Source organism: Ovis aries, chromosome 19 (assembly GCF_016772045.2).
Source record: "Ovis aries strain OAR_USU_Benz2616 breed Rambouillet chromosome 19, ARS-UI_Ramb_v3.0, whole genome shotgun sequence".
Taxonomy (NCBI): Eukaryota; Metazoa; Chordata; class Mammalia; order Artiodactyla; family Bovidae; genus Ovis; species Ovis aries.
In genome coordinates, this window is record NC_056072.1 from 30,702,501 (window position 1) to 30,725,378 (window position 22,878).

General features: G+C 43.8%; 1 protein-coding gene across 42 annotated transcripts in view; it reads left to right on the top strand.

Annotated features, from left to right (window-relative positions):
- Positions 1 to 22,878, top strand: part of FOXP1 (forkhead box P1) — a 624,022-nt gene that overhangs the window by 579,218 nt on the left and 21,926 nt on the right. For all 42 annotated transcript variants that reach the window (XR_006057033.2, XM_060402200.1, XM_060402196.1 and 39 more), the window contains 2 exons: positions 284 to 371; positions 12,679 to 12,762. Coding sequence is in view for 41 of the 42 variants with exons in the window: in XM_060402200.1 (XP_060258183.1) it covers positions 284 to 371; positions 12,679 to 12,762 (172 nt within the window). In the remaining variant the exon portion in view is untranslated. The remainder of the gene's footprint in view (positions 1 to 283; positions 372 to 12,678; positions 12,763 to 22,878) is intronic.

Sequence of the window (22,878 nt, forward strand, 5' to 3'; positions counted from 1 at the left end):
GTCTTGAATGGCAGCCTCGACTTAACTTCGTAAATTTCGTTTTTTATGGTAAATGGTTATCTCCAGCAGCCCCACACAGCTTCTCTCTGGAAGCCTTTTATTTGGTGCTAACCGTGTGCTCAGCGATACATAACGACAGTTTGCAGTGGTGGGGACGGAAGAGGGCAGCCCCTCTGCAGGACTGTAAACTAGACCTAGTAGATGCGTGAACATCCTGGTAACTTAAATTTTCCTTTTTTTTGTTTCTCCATTTCACTTAATGATTTTCTATGTATTGTTGCAGACATCTCAACAGTGAGCATGCGCTGGACGATAGAAGTACAGCCCAATGTAGAGTTCAAATGCAGGTTGTACAGCAGTTAGAGCTACAGGTAAAAACCACATTTATTTTTGATATTACCTCAGTATTCCTCCACTTCCAAATTTCTGTAGTGTTCTGTAATGAGTTCCTGTGTACTCATTATTGAATGGAAGGTTCAAAATCTGATGTTGTCCTTTCTTTTCTTTGATCTTCTTTTATGTTACTGTATTTTATTTATTTTCCTCTTTGGGAAGGTTCAGCTTCAGTTCATTCTTGGACACTGCTGCTCAGACATCTCACAGTTCTGTGCATCTCTGTGTATGCCGCCAAGCCTCGGCCACTGCTTTTTAGCTTTTCCATCTCTCTCTCACTTGACCTCCCTTCTCTCTTTTCCTTTTTAAGTTTACTGGTTATCTGTTGTTGGTCTGAGCCCCCACTGTTGCTAATATTATTAACCCGAAGTTAGGAAGACAAGCTGGGGAGAGATGTGGGGAGTGAGTGAATGGAGAGCGAGCGAGAGAGAACATGCGTGTGGGCAACACGGGGCGAGCCAGTGCACATGCAAGCCTGTTTTCCAGAGTTAAAATAGACGGTATATGTGGATTTATGCATCATTTTTCATTGTCCCCCTTTGCTCTCCATCACTGAGAACAACTGAGAGTTCACTATACATTTTAAAGATGTACACACACCCACACATACATACAAACGTATATTTAGGTACATACGATATATATTATGTGCATACCACTTAGAGAGAGGGAGAGGATCATGTGTTTGGAAATCCACTGGGCCATGTAGAACATATGACTACAGAAAATTAACTTGTGCAGATTTTTCTGTGGATCACATTTGGTTTGGGTGCATTTTAAATGTGAGTTCTACTTCCTGATGTAACTTGTTGATGAAGCACCATGTTTTAGCAGTCATTCCCTCCTTGGTATAATTAATAGAAAATCAGTTTCTGAAAGTAAAAATTGGGTCAGAAATGGATATTATTAAAATGTAGAATTGCACAAGGCTGACCCTACAAACCCCATTTATGCAGCCGAGTTCCAAAATGCTTTTGAGTGCTTGATGACTCACTGTGGCTTCTTCCTCTGGCTGGTTTAGTGTAGGCAAGAGGTTAGCCGACTCGGGGAAATTAAAACAATGTTGTACATTATATTGTTACCAGCCATTGAAAAGCCTATTTTGTATGCAAGACAGCAATGCCGAGATATATGAAGAGCCCTGGGCTAAGTACAGTAGATAATTACATCTGGAATTTTACTGAGTTAAGTCATTTATAGCTTCAAATAGTTGCAGAGAAAAATCAGCCAAAACACACTTAAACTTTTTGTTGTGACTTTCCAGGGTAGAAAGGATTTTTTTTTTAATTAGTTATGATGGATCACTTATTATTTTTTTTTTTTAGTCAGAATGTGTCGAAAGTTATTTTAAGTATTTTTGCATTCAGACTATAGATATGAACTTACTAGGACAGTGGGGTATTTATCCAGGCAAAGGGCACATTGTAAACCGCCCTCCCCCCCAATTCTTATATAAGTCTTTGGAAACATATTTAAATTCAGCATGGCTTACTGAGAAGGAAAGAAGGAGTGTGTTTATCTCACTCCCAGAGTTCACCTGTGATTAAAGCATGGGAAGCCCCTGAAGGACTGGATTGAATAGGACCAGTTCTGTGGCTGCTGCTTCCTGAACTTACATGTTTCAGTGGTGGTGGTGTTTTTATAAAGTGGTCCAGGTTCTTGCATTTATGTATTTAATTGATGAAATTCTTAATGATCAGCTAGAATAAATTGTTGAACAGAGCTGTCATGGTTCGCCTAAGTTGGCATTTCAGACCGCAGATTTTGAGTGCAAGGCCATGATTAACTAACCTTTTATTCATTATCCCTCATTATCCAAAAGCAGCAGTTGGGAGAAGGAAAGGAGTTAGACGATCAGTAAGTCAGACGGTTATCTCCCGGCACTGTTAATGTTTTGTTTTGGTGAACGTGGCGTGGCAGTGGTACAGACCTATATGATGGTTCTTAGATTGTTTGTGGATTTCATTTATTCATAGATGTCCCTTCATCCTCCAGTCTCGCCTCAAACCCAAGGCAGGTTTTTCAGCTTTTAATAAGAATCAGAGATGGTCATCTTTCTGGAAGTTACTGTATGGTAGTTACCTGTGATATTCCTTATGATATTTTTTGAACAACTTTGCTTTAATGGAAGATGGCAGGGCTGGTTCGGAAGAGTTCCAAGCTTCTGAGGATTGCTAGAAGAATGAGAACTGCAGCCCCTGGGCCGCATCTGATGAGCTAAGACAGGTTTTTGCATTTTGAATAGTTGGGGTGAGGGAGGTAAGATTCACAAGAAGAATGAACTATATGAAATTCAGATTTCAGCATCCGTGTGTAAGGTTGCATTGGAACATGGCCATGCCCTTTGAGTTACGCATTATGTGTGGCTGCTTTTGCTCTACAACAGAAAAGTTGAGTAATTGCAACAGAATCCCTATGGCCTAAAAGCTGAAAATCCCTAAAGCTGAAAATGTTTACTATCTGGCTGGTCCTTGCAGAAAAAGTTTCCTAAGCAGTCCTTAGTCTAGAGAATCAAAAAAACAATTGGCATCACATTCTTAGCAACTTGTTCTCGGAGGTTGCCGGCTTCCTAAGGACCAGCTCACCCCTTTTTCTTCATTCTTCTTCACCTTGGTGTGTAAAACCCGTGTCACCGTATTGGTCAGGTTCCCCGGAGGGCAACTTCACATGCCAGTCCTTGCTGCTGTTGGTGGTCATGGAGAGCTAGCTGAGGGGTATTCATCCATCCATCCATTCATCTACTTACGCATTTAGCAGACATCATCCTGAGCCTATACCGTGGAAGAGCCTTGTTGGAGCCACCAAGGGGTAAAAGAATGTGTGAGACAGATGGGACTGTCCCCCTGGTTCCTACATTCTAGAGAAGAAGGATAGATTGTAAATAAGTCTCCAGTGGCACTGTTCATTCACTGGGAAGTGCTTGCTCTCAGTAATGCATTTTTTAAAACTCCAGAAACATGCTCAGAAGACTTCAGTGCAAGATTAGGGCCATACCCAGTGATTATTTAATCTAATGAAATACACAAGAAAATGTCAGCAGTTTTTAGTACTGAAGGAACCCATGCCCAACACCCTTATCAACGATTAAGTCGGACAACATTTGGATTGCAGAGTTTGGTGCAGAGGACAGTTAGACTCACAGCCACTCATTTGAGGTTTCCTGTTTCTCTGATATTTGTATTTCCTTGTTTATGCTACCCCGTTTGCCATTTCACGCACCATGTCTGGAAATGTACTTTGTAATTGGCTAATGTCGTTGTGCCCGTAGAGTCTGAGGTACTGGGGAAGCGACGTCTGTGCAGCAGCAGGAGCATGTAAGGTGGTGCTCTGTGTCTCAGCAACCTTTCTGTCTTGCTTCCCATTGACATTGGCCCCCCACACACACCCCCCCTCTGCTCAGCATGATGTATCTGGTCTTGTAGAGGGGGTCCTCTGCACATGACTGACCCAAAAGGGCTACTTCTGTTTCCCCTAAAGCATTTCCTGGTCCAGGAAATACCTGAATTTCCAAGTTATCTCAAAGTCTATTACACAATTACCATGTATTAACTTGAATTTTAAAACTGTTTGCACCTCTGAGCACGACAGGAAAGAGCAATCAAGACCTGAGCATATTCCCAAAGGGCAGTCACTCAAGAGGAGGAGGAGACAGCCCCCCACTGCCCAGATTCTCTCAGCAAAGCAGTACTGAGGCCTCTGGCGTTTACTCTGGGGGCAAGGTCACACGTGCGCCCCCATTGTAAAAACAAACCCAGTAAGCTCAAATTGGATCTTAGAGTAGAGATCACGAGGTTCATTATGTCTACCCTGGAGAATCACTGTGAAAGGATTGCACTGGAGAATTGGGGAGGGCAGCGTCAGCCCCAGATGTGACCAAAACCAGGGAAACCCCTGGAGTGCTGTCCCACGTAGCTTGCCAGACCCCAAATCTAAACCCCAGAAACCTCAACTCTGACCCCAAGCAGGAGGTCCTGGTGTTTCTTACCTGTAGTGAAACCTCCATAAAAGAATTCGATTCAGTTTTTTTTAAAGATCACCCTTGCTCGCCTCAGGGGATAGAGGCGGGACTGGTTTCCCTTCCTGGTGTTATCTGCATTTGAGCCAAATGGCGGAGCCTTTAAGATTCTCAAGGCAGAGTTCAAGCCACCAGGCGGAAATCGGGATGTTGGGTTGCTGCTGCTTTATGGAGTCTAATTTAGACCTATCTATGCAGCACTGTGGGTGAGAGGCATCTGTCTTGTGTGTGTTTTTATTGGAAGATATCAAAATATATAATGCACATTCTCTTAGCAGTGGACTATTTACGTAGAATTTGTTGACAGTGAAATGATGGTTAATTCAGTTCTTATGTTACACCCTGTTACTGGTTTCACTGAAGGAAGAGGGTGTCGAAAAGACATCTTAGTGGGCATTCAAAGCCTTTTTGAATATTTCTGAGTTCATTTCATTATTACAAAGGCAGTTGTGATTTTTTGACATTTATCAATGGACTGGATGGGGATTAACCCCAGCTGTTACCAGGAAGCCGAGAAATTACGTGAGGTCTTACCCTGGACACTTAGGCGCCTAGCATGAAGACAGATGGACACCATAGAAATCATTTGGATCGAGGACAGGGAATGTCCTTTTTGAGGTCAGGGGATGTATTTTAAGATTGCATCTGTTAGATGTTCTCTGTGGACAGATTTTTCTGGACAATAGGCAGTCATGGAAATGAGTTAGGACTGGAGGAGGAAAAATCCCCACAATCAGTATGTGTGGCCTTCTGTTTGCCATGAAATGTCCAGCTCCCTGCCCCACAGGGCGAGGGCGCCACAGGTGGGAACATGGTGAGCGTCTGGTTGCCCACCCCCAGCACCGCGGCCAGGGCTGTACAGAAGCTCCCAAAGGCTGCTTCTGAGAGTTGCACACATCCTGTCCCCTGGATTTAAAGCCGTACTCATCCCATTATCTGGGTTCATTCGCCTGGGAGGGAGATGCTCGTGAGCTCTCTCAGTCGTTCAGTTGGTGATGTGATCACACACAAGATATCTCAGTGGCTGGGTCAGATCCCTTTGGGGAAAAGGGAAGGGCATCCGATTTAACAGACAACAGGAGAAAAAGAAGCCTGCAGATGGACTTAATGTGTCTTAGAAAGCTGAGATGTTCATGGTATCAATACAGTTTTCTGGACATATCTATTCAATTTAATTCTGCTTTGTGACCATGTAACCTTGCTTAGTCATTAGCTCATCCTCTTTGGTGTATAAAGATGGGCTTGGAAAGAAAGAAAAAAGAAGCCTTGAAGGTTTGGCCTGTTCATCATGTCCAGAGCTCCACATGTGTCAGGGGTAGGGCCAAGGACAGGTTTCCTGCAACCCCTCAGCCGCAAGGCCCTTTAAAGTGAATATTGAAAGCAACCAAGGAGCATAGGAGCCACCCAGCTGATGGGGAAGATCTGCTTGGCCCTGGCAGGGGTGGGGGTGGAGGGATGTGAACCTGTTATCCACGACTCAGTTTGATTCCATTCAGTCACTGTTTATCAGGCACCTAGTGTATTCCAAGCTCTGGATATAGATAAGTGAGGCAGTTTCTTCCTTCCTACAGTGTGGAGAGGGTAAGACTGCTAGGTCTGTAACTGCCCTCAAGGCAGAGTTTGAGGTGGGGGAAGTCACTGTGGAGGGGTCAGTAGAAGAGCCTGGCAAGGACATTCCAGGTCGCAGGAGTCACTTGAGGGATGTGCCCAGGTTGTGGGGTGAGGGAGACTGAGAGTGGAGGGATATTGGGTTCTTTTTAAAATTAATCTGTTCAACAGGCTGTGATGGTGACCAGCCGCTGCAGTTTGCTTTCCTGGGACTTGGGGGTTCCCAAGACTTGGGATCTTCTGTCTCAGAACGGGGAAAGTCCTGAGCAAACTGGGATGAGTTGGTTACCCTCATGATCTGTTTGAATCCATTGGCTGTAGAAAATATCTAGTATGCCCATGTTCTGCTTGTTGCATTAAGGAGCTCGAAAACCATTTGAAAGAATGTTAATCAAGCCCCTACTCTATAGTCAAGACACTGTCCTAGTGAATTTACCCTCAGGTTCATTGAATCCCCACAGCCCCCAATTCAAAACCCTGTTTCTTTCACCCCAGGGGTCATGTTTTAAAGGGAGAGTCTAACATTTGGAAGTCAGTATGTGTCTCACACTTAATGAGCATGTTTAACGTAATATTTCTTCTTGCTGTTTGAGAAGGTGTTTCTAAGTGGATGAGCATGTTTAACGTAATATTTCTTCTTGCTGTTTGAGAAGGTGTTTCTAAGTGGATGGTGATCGTCCTCTGAGAGTCAGAATAGTGCCCCCTGGCCCCCCAGAGATGAGGAAACTGAGGTGTAGAAGATCTAACTAACTTGTTCAAAGGTGATGGGCAGGCCGCCACCTTTGGAATCTGTCTTCCTTTCTTGCTCAGTGCTGTTGGATGGCTTTGTACCTGGGGTCATCAGGGCTTTGTTAGACAGGAGAACATTTTCCTCTACCCTTTTAAGTTTTTCTGCTTGGTCTAAGAATTCAGTTGACAGGAGAGAGAGTAAGAGGAGAAAATCAAGCAAAAGTTTAGCAAGATGGTATACATGGGAGAGACCCAGGAAAAGTGAGTCATCTATCAGAATGGTCCAAACCCTCGCAGTGAATACCATCTTCAGCTGAAGACAAAAGAGGGTATTGGAAGTAGGGCTTTGGAACTTCAAAGGCAAGAAAGGCAGTTCACAGAGGGATGGAAAAGTCAGTAAATAAATGTTGTGTGGCCACAGGGAGACAGTGGGGTGCAGAGTGGACTCTGATCTCAGGGCCCTGCAGAGTTCCCCACCCCCCATCTCCTGGCCTGTACTCTGTGCAGATCCGCTAGTGCTGGCTCTGTTCTGACAGGCCCTTGCAATTCTTTTAGGGAAAGGAAGGTCAGAGATTGAGTCTTTGGGGCCATGATTCTTTTAAGCTCAAAATAATAATCTGCATGCCAGAGAGACATTTTGAAGTCGCAAGTTTTAACTGCGTTCCACCCCGCCAGGTTCTCTGCACACACCCAGGCCTTGCAGATCAAGGGTTTGGAAACACGGCCGATGGGGCCGCGCTCTCCTCTGCCTTAAGGAGCTTTCTCCCGAGAAGTTCGTGGTAGGCGGGGCCTGGGCTGGGGCTCGGTGATGCTGGGCCCACGCGGAAGGTTTCCAAATCCATCCACCCCAGGAACTGTGAGCTCTAAGAAAATGTCAGCAGGAAGGGGAGTGCACTGGCTGCAGCCGCGGAGGGAGACAGGCAGCCTCACACAGGCGCGTCACCGTGGGGACTCATGTGATCCCCCTGCCATCAGCAGGGCAGTTTGTGATCACACCAACTTCCGGGACATCGGCCAGTGTGTTACCTGTCTCCGATGCCCTTTGGGCCTTTCTAACCCCCTTCGAAGCGGTACTTAGGACCGCGCCTCACAATTGGGCCTCCCCAGCCTCCTGACTCTGAACAAGCTCAAAGGGTGGTGGGAACAGAGAGATTAACAGCATCAGAGCTTCGTGGCGCCACTGCTCTGACAGGGGCCGAGGAAAAGGAGGGAGGGTCTCTGCGTGTCTCCCTTCCTCGTCCCCCCTTGGAAAACCAAGACGATTCTTTTTCATAATTTAAAATCCTGCTTTACTCTGGGAGCATTAGAATTCCTAGACTATGACAGAGTATCCGAGTGCGTCTGCTTGAAATGTCAAGAGAGTCTTTAATAATAACACGTGAGGAATGTTAAGATGGTGACAGAATACAATAAAAGTTGGGAAATTCTTCAATTGGGGTGAAATGAGCCGTAGGTTGCCTGCCCGCTGAGAGCCCGAGTTGGCCTTCAAGGCCGAGTTGTGAAGGTCTGTGAATGACCACCTCTGGATAGAGTGGCTGGGAGATAGCTATTTGGTAAATACTGTTTGGTAGAAGAATTTAATTTCTCCTCCTTCCAGTTGCTGCCCTCACCCCAGCCCCACCCCACCCCACCCCACCCCACCCCCTTTTTTTTTTTTTTTACTTATTTCCTCTTTTTGATAGTATGCCCTTGAGAGACCAGGTAACAAGATCCATTCTGCCTCCATCAGTTTGTTGGGACTGTCAGTGTGTACGCAGCGCCTGAGGGTATGGAGCCCGCTCCCGCTAAGGCACACTCAGTTCATAGAAGAGAGTGGTGTCTCCCCAACGCACCTCGTTAAACGTGGACCCTGGGTGTCCTTATTAGAAGCATTTACTCCTGCGTCCCTCCCCTGGAGAACTGGACAAGATTAGATCAGATCCTAGTCGCTGAAACTGGGGACCTCAGTCGGCTAATCCAGGCTTGCTTCTTCGTAACCTGTGTGTGGCCAACAGTGTGCATCTGTGTGTGCGCACACATACACACACCCCAGGCTCTGCCTGCGTAGGTCAGGGTAGGAGACGGGAGGGAGGCAAAGATCTGAGTTCTCAGGTGGTGTCCCAGGCGATGCCAGGGATCACCCATTTGGGAAAGTCACACCAAGCATCGTGTCTCCTGGGTTCTAGTCTTACTGTTGTCCCTTCCTAGCTCCACGACCTCAGGTTAAGTTCTCCCCATGAACCTCAGTTTCCCCCCAACTATGAAACAAGGCATGAGAGCCAGAGGCCTTGGAGTAGCCTCAACAGCCTGTGAAATGGACTGAGTGGCCTGGCCCCTTCCTCTCTCCATCCTCTGTAATTCTAGTGTTTTTTTCTGTCTCCTAAATCCTTCGCTTTTTTCAGAAGAATTCTTGTCTCATGAGTGAGAACCACCAAATTGGGCTTAAAATGATTAGTCCTCCTGAGAGTGTAGAATATGATTGTGTTCAATGAACTTCAGCCCACGTTGCCTTTTCTCTGCTAAAAGAATGAGTGTAATCTTCTTAGCTTTTACCTTTGAAGATGGTGCATGGGGCCCCCTGGCCTTCAGCAGTTATGGAGTGATACCCCTGTTACAGTCTTGGCCAGCATTGGCAGTCTGAAGGCTGACTTGAGGCCATGGGGAATAGAAGAGGGGGTGACCCGTATTAGTCAAGGGGAGAAAAAAACACTTTTTTAGGACAAGAGACAGATAAAAGTGAGAACCAAGGGAATAAATCCATGAGAAATGAGCATCATCTCTCCTAGCTTCCTGTTCCCTTCTTTAAAATGTCAAAATTCTCTACCCAGTTAGCCCAGCTGCAAACTCCATCGAACCTGTTATGTTCATCCAGGTTTCCAAACATCTACTTAGTCAGTAGAAGTCTAGATAGACTAGACTGATTTAACTTTCCTTTAAAAAAAAAAAGATTTTTTTTTTTGAGCATTCATGAAGTGCTAGGCTCTGTGCTAAGCTTGTTATGTGCAAGAATTTATTTAATCCTCAAAACAACCCTTCAAAGTTCAGAGATTATTATTCCATATTTAGAAGGAGAAGTGAAAAGCTTGAAAAGGTTACATAATGTGCTCAGCGTCTCAGAGCCAGGACTCAAATCCTTCGAAGTCTGTTAGCCCACGTCTTCTTTAACCCATTTTTGACTCTAGTCATTCTGCAGGGTTGGTGCACCAGGTTACTAATTTAAACAGACACTGCACATGCGGCTCCCCTTACTGTGTGGCCTCTTGTCATTCCTTTTAGGCTAGATACTCCTCCTGTACCCACCAGGAAAGCTCTGAGAGAACAATTCTCTTTTCATACTACAACATAAAAGGATGTATAAATCTGTCAGCCAGATTTTTAGGTGACCTTTGGACTGAATTTTCCACCCTTTTCTTTGCCTGTCATGGGAGTCAGTTGATAAGGAAATGCTAGACTATATTTGCTAATATTAAATGTTTGTATTCCCATATTATAACAAAGAAGGGATGCTGTGAAAATTGATGGGGGTGGTGAGCTCATGGAATGATGGCATTAAAAAACAGCAAAGAATCTGCAAGCTGTTTGAAGGACCAGTGAGTATTATAAATGCAAGACAGCTACCGTAGAGAGAGGAGCCGATTTCACTCGGGATGAATTTGTAGCCATTTTTTGCATAAAAATAAAAAGTGAATTTGGCGAGATTTTTTTTCTTTCAGTTGTCGAAAGTTTGTGTTAGAACTGTTACCAATGATAAAAATCCAAAATCCTTCCCAAGACTATATATGACATGCTAGTTTGCGCTAATAAACACAAACAAAAACGGATTTTTGCCTCTTTCTGTAACCTTGCCTGCCTTCTATAGTAAAGCAGAGTTAGGATAGTAGACTTGAGGTTGAGGCAAAATGAGGAACCTGGATAATTCTCAAAACGAATGATGAATCTAAGTGATATTCTTAGGAAGAAATAAGATTCCGTCCAGCAGTAAAGCACCAAGGTTGTGGAGGTGACTGGGTGTACAGATTCTCCGTGTGTGTTTGCCATGTGGTGGTACCACCTTTGACCAGTAAAAGGTCAGTCTGGTAGACATTTGGATGGAACGTAGAGGTAATGGTTTCTTTTGATGCTGGGAATTTGGACCTCCTTCTTCTTGGTCTTTGTAATTGTTCCATCAACAATGTTTACCCCTAAATTAAGTCACGATTAATATTCATCCGACTCTTCAGTAAATATTGCCTCCCACCCTTAAATTTGTAGCATTTAGCACCACAGACGACTACTTGTTTTTAAAAAGAACAGAGATGCCTCCATTCCTCTGTCCCACGGTAATTTTAAAAGAAACCATTTTTCTTAATCTAAAAATGTTTTAGTTGTAACATTGAAGAACTTAGAACACTGACATGAAAAGCAAATAACTGTAGAAAAATGCCATTGCTAACATTTTAATTGTTCTAACCGAGCCACTTTGGAAAACTGAATTCCTTTAGCATTATGTGTTCTGAGCATCTTTTAGTTTGGCTGTTCAATAACTGACTAAAGACCAGAGGATGAATACCATGAAGTGGCTCCTAATATGGTATCATTTTCATTTCCTGTTTGTTGAAAGATAAATGCTAACACTGTGAGGCTTCCCCACCCCCACCCCCACTTCTTAATTTATTCCTCCCCGAACCACACCACCAGGGAATAAAAAGGGAAAAAAAAAAAAATCAAATGTGATATGGCTTGAGACTGAGTCATCGAGTTAGGATAAGTTGAAAGCTTTTTCCTTCTTGTTTTTCCACTTTTTCCCTTTTCTCTGCCTTCCCCCAGTTCCTGAAACATCCTCCTCCCTTAAAATGCACTTTGATTTTAAAAAGTGAGTCTTACTTGATTTGAGGGTGGGGGGGAAATAATTTTAGACTTACCAAAAATTAATTGATATTTTAAAGATTTACTGTTAATTATGTGACATGGAAGGACTGAGTCCCTTCCCAATTCTAAGGCATTATTTTGGACAAATAGTCTGTAAACGTCCTGAACTGAGATTTTTTCCCACCCCATTTCTCTCCTTCTTCTCCTTCCCCTCCTCCCTCCCTCTCCCCGTCTCATATTAATCTCTTCCACAGCTTTTCTCTTAACTAAACCAGTATCTTTGGGGGGATACATTTCTTCCCTCTTCTACAGTCATATTATGTCCCCTATGCTCAAAGTGTCTTGAACTGTTGAAGATACCCTTGTGTAGGAGACAGTCTAGAGCCAGCATAAGAAAGCAGCCTGTAACAAGCAGCATCTGAGTCCCTACTCTGTACATCCAGTTAGGAACTCATGTACCTTCCGAAGAGAATGTTTTCTAGAATGAGGAGACTTGAATTTTTGTCACAATGTGACTAGCACATAGTAGGTACTCAGATACTGAGTCAGTGAATGAATAAACGTTCTGTACATTCATTTGGAAATGGGGACTCGTCCCCCCTTGTAGCTGTCTGCCTGTCCTGTTAAAATTGCTTGCCTGGACTGTCTGCATCTCTGTCTACTTGTGAAGAAAGATGGAGTTAATTTTGCATAAGTGTATCTGTGTGTCTAGGAGTTTCTCCACAACCACAACAGATGAATTTACGAGTTTTCAGTTCCCTAGCTCATTTTCCTTTGGCTTCCTCATGAATCAGGTTGGTTAATAGGCGTGATTCACGGTTTTGTCTTGTAGCTGTCTGTGTTACATGGGACTCCTTGGTGCCAGTAGGTCTAGGACTTCCCAGTTAAAGGCTCATGCATCTTGTGTTGAGAAATCACACACCGACACCTCCAGTTACTCGGAGTTTGGCAGTGGTCATATAGATTTCAAAACGATTAAGCAGTGATGCAAATTTTGTTGTATGCCAGGGGGCCATAGTGTAATTGGAATATGTATCATTTGGGATATTTAAAGAGTAATGCATCTGTAGTCAAAGAAATAACAGAGCATTTTTTCTCTCTACCAGCTTGCGAAAGACAAAGAGCGCCTGCAAGCCATGATGACCCACCTGCACGTGAAGTCTACAGAACCCAAAACTGCCCCTCAGCCCGTAAGTACTACGTGACATCCGGGGGTACCTGACACTATTTCTTCTCTGCTTCCCTTCCGCAAGGGAGGAGGATCCCTAGTCTGGCAGCTCTAAACATTGAAAGACTTAAGTTCCATCTTGAACTTAAGTTCCCTTTTATGAACAGTGCTGTGTGCTGGGCATTTAGGGAGATACGTACAGGATGATTCAGGCAGTCCTCAGCCACGAGACCCCACAATCAGCTCTTCTTTGGGACAGATGAGTGATGCTACGCCAATATACTGAAACATTCTATGACAGCTCTTTGGAAGGAAAAAACAAAAACAGAACAAAAAGCAATCTCTCTGATTTCTCATTGGTGGAAACACAGAGAGAGGACTGCCAGACCAGGAAGGCAGAAGGAAAAAATGTATGTTGGCATGGTTTAGCCAAGAGACAGTGGGTATGAGAAGAGGGTTGCGGGATGGTCCAGTCCAGTCTGAGAGTAAAGGAGGAGGAAATGTTGAAAGAATCAGAGGCTATAATTACTGGAGAACATCTAATGGTTACTAGAGAGCTGGAAGTGAAAATGACTCTTTCAAAGTGAGATTGAACATGGTGCCCTGAAATTACATTTCACTTTTAGGAATCTCTTACTACTTGCCTTATTTCCCCTTCCTTTGACCTTGAAAAGTGTCATGCAAGCACAGACAGTATCAAAATGGAAGGATGCTATCTGGACCCCAGATCCTATCTTGGGCCTCATTCCCTGTTTTACCTTGATGGTTTTCAGTTATGTTTCTTGTATACTTATACAGTTCTCAAAATCTAATTGCTTCAACTAATTTTTCACAATGGAGAGAGTGCTTTGCTTCTTGATTTTTAAGATTTGTAAAATTTAAGGGTACACTGCTTTTATTTGATTTTGCTTGGAGTCACTGTGTGAAAATTAATTGAGCGTTGACAATCTATAGTTAGTACCAGCAATTTTAATCAATATGCAATGATGCAGCGTAATGGCAAAGTATTGGTTTATCTGTTTTGACTGGTTTTTTTCTATAAATAAAGCAAACATACACCCATATATGTATGATTTATGGTGATAGAAATAAAACGGAGTCAGACTATTAACCCAGCAAATATGGTAGCCTGCCAAGATGCAGTTGGCAGACAAAATTAATGTCTGAAACAGAACACATTACTGAGATATAGGACATAAAATCATTAAACACTTTGCACATCCATTTTTACTAGGAAAGAGCCCTTGGTTTCCATGTATTTTGCAGTAAATGGCTGTAGGACCAAATGTGTAGGCCACCCAAAAGAAAGAATAAGGCCTTTTGGTATTGTGGAGTCATTAGTCAACCGTGCTGTAGGTGCTATTCCTATCAACCCCTTCTTTTAATGAGGCTCCTAGGAATAATGTGAACCCCGATAAAACAAATTGGTAAGATCCTTGCATGATCCCACTGAGTTCTTCAGTGGTTTGAGCTGGTGGCAAGGGGAGCTGATCATCTTGGAACTCTCTGGACATCTTCAGATGGTTTCCATTCATTAGGGAAATAGTTTTCTCCAGGATAAAGGGTTTGCGTCTCTAAACCCAGCGACAAGGGAGAGAATGAGATGACTTACTCTGTGAATTAAAAACAGAATATGAGGTTAGATATTAAATATGAGGATTAGAATAATATGAGGACTCAGCACTCTAGGAGTGGACTCGTTTAGGATCATGAGGCTTCTTGGTGAGAGGAGGGGGGATGAAAGCAGGAAAGGAATTGAGACACCCTACGGGGCATTCCACGAGCCATCATGGGGCTGGGTGCAGGCCTGGAGCGCCATATATATAAGCTTCCAGAGGCCACAAAGGGACCCTTGGGATTCTCCATGAGGACCCATGTTAAGCAGCCAGTGAACAGGGAAGAGCTGTCCTGGCGGAAACGTACAGGGCAGGAAGGTTTGTCTTCATTAGTATTTTGAAAAAATGTTTTACATGCTAGAAAATTATAACTTGGAAGGGGACCTCCTACTAAATTTATTTTTAACTGCTCTATTGAAAATTCTTTACCACTAGTCAACATTATCTCTTAGTAGCTCAGCACAGTATTTCTTTATTAAAAGAAATAGGCACGAATATTTTTGACTGAAAAATTAATAGCTTTTGAATTCATACACAGCAGGTTTTCTTTTGCAAAGAAGTCCAATATCGCTGCACAGCACTTCTATAACCATTTATTTGGAGTCCAAGTCAAACCTTTGACAGCTAGAGCAGTGCTACAAGCCAATATAAAGAACTCCAAGATGTAAACCAACAATAGGCCGCCTGTGTGAGGTTTGCCATTGTCAAATACATAGATTGTTTGGATTAGTTTATGTAAATGTACTGTTGTATTACCCTTTGGAAGAAAAAAAAAAGATCACATTTGTGTATGAAAAGTGGCTCCTTTCACAGGCAGCATTATAAATCCCTTATCCTTTAACTTACATGTAAGAAGTAAAAATTGGTGCCTGACAAGCAGATATTGTGTGACACTCTGTTGCCAGAGAGAACCTGCCTTCTTTTCATTTATTTGAAAATAGAAAATTTTATTATAGATACCATCTTATAAATCAGGAATTATTAAAATATGTATAGGTGAGGCATTGGGAAATTAATTATAAAAGGGAGACATGTAGTGTTTTGCGCGCAGTTTTTACTTCCTTGCTGTAAAAAGGGGAGGGGGCACAGGCACAGAGCAAACCCTCAGTTCTTTCAACTTTAGGGATATAGAGTTATCTGATCAGTTCTAAGGTGTAAAAGACTCCCCTTTGCCGGTAATTAATTTATTCCTCCCGAAATAATAGAACGCACAGTGTATGTTCAAACGCGGATCCTCCTCGACTCTGATTTGAAAGAAGCAGTTCCTGGGATTCAGATCCAACCCTTGCTGGGGACGCTCATGTTAGAGTCTTGCCAGGAAGTTTGTTAAGTTTTTTTCTTTTTTCCATTTCTGTTTAAAAGGAACTTGGTGTTTATTTTAAAATCCTTAGTCACTAAGTGATAGAATGCTTTGCTGTAAACGTTGCTTTTCACTAAATGCCATTTGGGTGGTAAGTGTCATTTGCTGTGTCCAGTCACCCAGCCAGTTCCCATTTCCCTGCATCAAAGAAACTGCCAAAACCTTCTTGGATTGTTCTGACATCAGCCCCTAGACGTGTTTGCTGGATCCTGTTGTGGAACTCATGTTCCCATTTGGCTTGTCAGAGGATATTCTCATCTGGGGAGAGTACCAAGATTTTAGACGTGAGTCTGACCTCGACCCCTCACCCTGGGCAGCATCTAGGTGAGCTGAACAGGGGTTCACAGGCATCCTATTCCACAGGTGCCTCCTGCAGCATCTCTCCCTGCTTGCTTGAACGTCTTTTAAAAGGACAAAAACCTCTTCTTTTGTAATCATACCCAGGACTCAAATTGCAGCGCACACTGTTTTTGTAAAGAGAATTTCTGAATTTAAAATCAAAGTAATTGCATCAGTGAATATTTATGGAACGTGCGACTGGGAAACATAGGGTAGGAAAATAGGGCAGACCCGTCCCTGCCACCAAGTGTGTCTTGTGGGAGACCTGCACTCCACGGGAGTGTGTGGACCACCGTCCCTGGCGGTGGGAGTGAGGAAGCCCCATGGCACCAGTGCCATCTGAGATGTGACGCAAAAGAGGAATGGGAGGAAGGAGAAGGAAATGAGCTTTCATGCTTCCTGCCGAGGGGTTAAGATAGGTGCAGGTGTTTGAGGAAGGGAACCGGGAGAAGAAAGTCTGTGATGAAGATCAGAGTGGAGGAAGGCAAAGAATAGTCGATGTCAGCCAAAAGCAGCTTTTGATTTCTAATGTTATTTATAAGCTTTCAGTGTTAGTAAGGCTGGGCCGTGTTTACCAGAGCAGCTGCAGATTCTAGCACGGGAGTTACACAGTGTAAAGCTGGGCCTGTCATATGGCCAGAATGGCCACGAGTGTTGTAGGCTGGCGTTTCCAAAGATTCATCTCTCTTCCATGTTCGGAGAAGCACAAGTGAAAAACCAAGGGATCGTAAACTGTCCTAATGAGAGTGATATTCTTTTGTTCCACACTCAGTACCAGTAATGTTCTCGAGGTAAACACCACAGTGGGTTGCTTGAGGGCGAATGTCTCCATGCTTACTCCATGGAGAATTTCCTGACATGTTTCTTTGGAGGAAGGCCGCACTCAGAGGATAAAACAATAACCACCACTACCGCCGAGAAGCATGTCTGTATTAATACTTGATTAAGTTGTTAAGGAGTTTTGAAAAAGATTTTTTCACTATCATAATGTCAGGAAGATACTGTAAATCATATTTTATAATCTTGAGAATATGAGAGGTAGGTTTAGCTTTAGGGTATTCCTACCCTCCAGAGAACAGCTCCCAACCCTGGTGAAACCACATTCCTTCAGGTTTGGTGGGCAAGTAACTACAGTGTAGGTAGAATCTCCTTTCTGAAAATGTTATAAAACACAGGAACTTGGCTATTCGAAGCGAAAGGCAGTATTAGATTTTCCTTTGTACACATTCTCTTTTCCTCCAACCATAGCAATTAGGACTGTTTGGAAGTAGTTCTTAGCTACTATAAAAACTGTGTGTGTCCCCCACCAGCCCCCCAAAAGCAGGGGGGCTCCTTTAACTCTTAATGAAATGGATGATCCTGTGGGCTGTTGGCTGCAGCCTGGCTGTTGAGTTGGAGAAGTAATTTGAGGCCATCATAAAAAGAGATTTGCAAAAACAAGCAATGTTTATTATATATGGTTTCTCGTGAAGCCCCCCGTGCTGAGGTTCGGTGTCAGTGGCGATCGCCTTCTCAGTCACTGTCCTACACGGGGCCAGATCTCAGGCAGTGGTGAGACTAGGCAGACGGAGTTGTGCTCAAGGTCACCCCCTGCCCAGCAACACCCATCTACCCCACCCCGAGGTCTGGGAACGTCCCTCCGGTCCTCCATCCTCAGAAAGGCCATCTCTGAACACAAGGGATTCGTGTCTAGAATTCACCTGTCAGCAGGTCAGTCAAACCAGCAACAGGAAAACAAGTGGGCACAAGAGTCCCTACTGAGCGCCGGGTCCCTCAGAGTCTGGGTTTCAGGTTTGCCTTTTGTTCTCAGAATCTGTTCTGAAACAAGGCAGGAACACAAACAAAAACACACAGGAATTCTGATGGGAATCCTTATGACAAGTCTGTTTCTGTCCTGGGTTTACATCAGCAGTGCGTTGATTTTTTTTAAAAAATGGGAGTGACTCACCGTCTTTTAAAGAGAGAGCAGAGGTTACTGTTTAAAAACGAAAAGATAAATCTTTGTTTCAGAGGGGGGCTCAGCAGAGTATTGAGTATTGGGCAGCTGATGTGGTCCCAGTTGTTTAGATGGGTAAGATTTCTAGGAGAGTCCCCCTGGAACTGTCCTGGAAGAAAAACCGAGAGTTGAGAGTGGACAGAAATTAAAAAATAAAATAAAACCCTATGGCAATCTGAAGTGACATAAGAATTCAGCTTTTGGCTGGCGTTTCAGAGATTATCTTTGCCGAAATCATCACATGATGGAAACTCGCCATGTAGAAAATATCAGAGTTACTAACTTTTCTAAACATAGCAACTTCTTTTTAAATAGAAAATGAACACAATCTGAAAAATAGGAAAAGAAACCCTCCCAGTCCCATCCCTTCCTGCTCTAGGCCCCAAGAAAAAATTCTCTCTTCCAACCTGAGCTACAGTCAGAACGAAGCACTTGTGCGTTCATTTTTAATTGATGAATGTTTTAAGCTCTAGTAGTTTACAATTCAGATGAATCTTTCAAGATTACAGCACATCTCTCACTGTTCCCAGTTTGCTCTTCTGAGTCTGTAATTAATTTGGGGGTGGTGGTGGAGGGGTCCACTGTTTTTCAGAGAGACCTTAATTAAAAGAGCAAGTTTGGTTTGAACACAGAACCTGTCTTGAAACGTTCCCCCAGCTCCATCTTCTCACCCCCTAGTGACCTTCCTCCCCAGAGATGGTTTCTCCTCGAGACCAGCATGTGATCATGCAGCCTGAGTTTAAAAGTTAAGAAACTTCGATCACACTTGACAAGGTTGACATTTCATTAACTTGTTGGTTCAGCCTTCAAATGATTTCATGAGGCGAAGCCCCCTCTATTTGGAGTTTACAGCTTTTTGTTCTTCCTTCCCGCACAGGCTACAGTCGTGTTTAATTTGGAATCAGGGTTCCTTTGGCAAATTAGCAATTAGAACAATTTTGTGGGAATATGTATATGTGTCATTAGTTTCCCTGCAAATTAATAGCAAGGGCAGAGGTCAGGCAGAAATTTTCCACTTGACTGCAGTTCCTCTATGGAGACTTGGCACTTGGTTCTGGAACGGCCACAGCTGCTCTCAGCCACCCTCTTCCTCTCCGAACTGTCTTTTAATTAGTTTACCTCATAGCCATCATTACAAATATGACTGCCTCCCCTCCTCGAAATAAAATCACTGTTTCTACAAAATATTCCCGTGACGTCTTGCACTAGTGTGCATTGATGGTGGGTCAGTTGAATGCAGCATTTAATCGTTAGATCACCTCCATCCGCGTCTCCTAATGAGAGTCCTTACAATATATTTTTATCTGGTAATTAGCCGAGATTGGCTGCTTCCTCTGTGGCTTATTAGAGACAGCCCAGCGGTGGGTGTGAATCACGGTGTCATTTGTCAAGCCTGGTAAAAATCCCCTCTCTGCTCTCTCCTGGCTTGGTGTTGATTTCCCCTGGTTACCTGTGTTTCACAGTCTCCAGAAAATTCAGCTGCCTCTCTGTTGTCAGGGATTGTGCTAACCGGGAGGGATTTTCTATTTTACTGTTGCTTTTGGGATAGAAACAGTCCAAGTCTTAAGACCTTTGCCAGAGCTGCAAGAATGACATTCTTTTCACGTTTTATGACTTCGTACCCATATTGTGGGGCTTGTCTATTCTTGTAGGTGAGCTCCCAAAAGATGGGCCTGCACTTGCTGAATGTTCCTGTGAGTTTGGGCTTTTGGCAGTGAACTAGAACCCAGTGGACTTGATCTTCCTCACAGAACTGGAAAGGACCATGCATATTTCTTGAGGACATTGTATTTATATTATCATTTTCATTACCTTTTAAAGAGCACTGTGGTGTTTAGGGTAGTGTTCTTCAGCCAAGAAGCCAAAAGCAGAGTGGGTTCTCGGAATTGCTTTATGATTGTTATGCCTGTCTTCCTTTCATCAGGGTCTGCATTTGACGGTAAGCCCTCCAAGGGCAGCAGTCGTCTGCTCTGTCCCTGTTCTGGTCATTGCAGTTTCCATTGCCGTCGTCTGCTCGGAAATATTTATTGAATGCCATTTATAAGCAGGAATAAAAGCTAATCCCCAGGTCCTTTCCAAAAATGAGCATGTTGAAAAAGGAACCTGGTTCATGTTTATCTTTCCCATTATCTGGGCAGAAGGAGAATATTATACAAAGGGCCTAGAATCACAAGTGTGTATTTGATTTTGAGTCCAGATTGTGAATATGGGCAAGTTATTTAATCTCTGATGAGCCCCTGTCTGCTTCTCTGTAAAATACGAGCGTAACATCTCAAGTATTCGTGATGGTATGAGAATTTCAGTGAAACCAGGCAGTGGCAAGGGGTTTACCACATTGTGTGTACAGATGGCACCCAGGGCTTGCCTGGGCATTCGGATACTCTTAGGCCTAACAGCATCTGGTTTTTACAAGTTGTGTATTCATGAGCATTAGACTGGTTGCTTGGGCTGCTGGATGTTTAGATACACTGTTCCTCTGCTTGGTCAGTGAGTAGGGCCCAAGGTGAAGAGGTGGTCGCCCCAGCCTTCCCCCGCGACCCCCAGAACAGTTCTAGCCTGTGAGTGCTCCACAAGACTTTTAGCACTTGGGCTGCAAATGTGTGTCCAGAAGTTGCCAGCATTGGTGAAAAAGAGCTCCCAGCGTCTGCCCAGCTTGCCGGGGGATCCCTAAGGATGGTGCCATCTCCATAGCTTGCTCTTATCAGGTATAGGGGAGCCTGGGGTAGGAATTGGGTGGAGCTGGGAGGGGTGTGTCTGATGTTGGCTGAGCCAGCATTTCAAGGGAGGAATAAAAAGGAAAACCCAACCCAAAGCCTCACCCAGCATTCAGTTTCCAGCACCATGTTTATCTTTTTCTGTCAGTATTTCCTCAACAGTATTTTATTTTTCTCATTACTAGGGCATGAGAAAGGTTGAGTCTTCCTAACAAATTGGAACTCTGTTTTTATCTGTTCTTTGATTAGATCTCAGAGGAATCTAATTTTTAACAGTTTCTACAAATAATGCTTTGGAGTTAGGACTCTTACAGTGGTGAAACAGACTTAATTTGTTAAGTGATTCAAAATTTGGTTTCAGGCAGATACTGATACCGTTAGTGAACCCAGATCTAGCTGCTCACCACTCAAAGGCCAGTAAATTGGCCAGGTGGGCGGAAAGGAAAGTTTGCTTTATTTTGGATGTCAGCAACGGGGAGTGAGGGGAGGCGCTTGTCCAAAGGCCAACTCCCTCCACTGATAATCAGGGGGCAAGAAAGAGCTTTTATAGACAGACGGAGGGGGCTACATGCAGAAACAGCGCAGTCAGCTCTGACGGTCATCTTGAAGTTGGTCATCGGTGGTCTGCCCAGCGTCATCTTGATTGTCTTCAGTAGTTAATCTTGATTCCCAGGGTCGGTCAGTTCCCATTTCCTTGAGGCCACTTCTTGGGATTGTGGCAGCTTCTGTCGTGGCTACATTCTGCTCATCATGTAGCCTTCTCCTGCCTGGTGGGGATTTCAGTATCTGCAAACAGCTTGCAGGACATGGCTCAGAATATTATCTATAGCCCTTGAGGGACTAAAGGTCTGGGCCTGTGCTTAGTGGCTACAGTGTTACGATCGGGTCTCCCCTGTTTTCCTTTGTTTCTTCTGTGTGTTCTCACTTCTCGGATGAGCTTATTCCTTGGCTAAGGCTTTTCCACAGACAGGCAAGGACATGGTGGGTGGGAGTGAGGACCACAGGCTCCTGCTCCACTTTGATACCAAGTAATCCTGCTCTGCTAAACTTTCTTGGATTGGAGGTAGCTGCAGGTTTCTGAGAGAGCACGTCTGAGTAAACAGCAAGAACTGTGTCGAAAACAACCAAGTTCTTCAGTGGAGCCAGATACAGTGTTTCAGTAGCAAGCAGATTTTTGGAAGGTTGGGGGAGGACAGGCTTATATTTCCAGTATTATTAAGAGAAACACTTCAAGGCAAAGGCAAAACAGGTAATAGGAAGGAAGGCCCCAAACAGGACTCGTTTGTCTTCCCCCATGCTACTGCAAATAACTAGTAGCTATTTCTTTACCTGAAGCACTGGATTACTCCATTTTGTTACTACACATTTGAAACTAGAGGGAAAAAAATGAGATTTTATTTTTGATAGTTCCAGATCTCTCCTATGCCATGTTTGTTTTAAACGAATGGATTCCAGTCCTGCATTGGATAAGAGTTTAATGAAGATGACACATAAAGCTTTCAAAGAGGACTCTCTGCCAACTGATGGAGCTAAATGAATGTCTAGTGGATTGGTTCCACTCTTTTAATAGGTCATGGGCCAGGCCCTTCTGCAGTAGTTCTCATGCCTGAAGTGTCATCCTGGAGTTGAGTGAGCCTGTCCCAGTGTGGTGTAGCCACTGGCAGCACGTGGCTGTTTAAATAAAATTGTGACTTTTTTTGAGAGTGAGGAAAAATAGTTTCTCTGTTGTACTAGCCCAATTCAGAAAGGTTTGTCACAGAGCTCAGGTCAATACCATTGTATCATCTCAACTGGTGTTTCCTGAAACATCAGTGTTGGTGGGGCTACAAGGACTCTATCTCCCTCTTTGAGGTTTACGAGGCATAGTAGGCTATAAAAGAGGGGTGTGAAGTTGTGATTAAAGAAACATCATGACCCAGAATTTCTCACACTCACCAGGCTAAGCAACCCCTTTTGTGTCTGTAAATACTTAGTTAAATGTCTTTGGAAAAAAACTGTTTCAGCAATAGGAAAGGAGAACATTGCAAGAGATATTTAATAACCTATATGTGGAAAGAATCTGAAAAAGGATATGTGTGTGGATCTGAATCACTTAGCTGCTACTGCTGCTAAG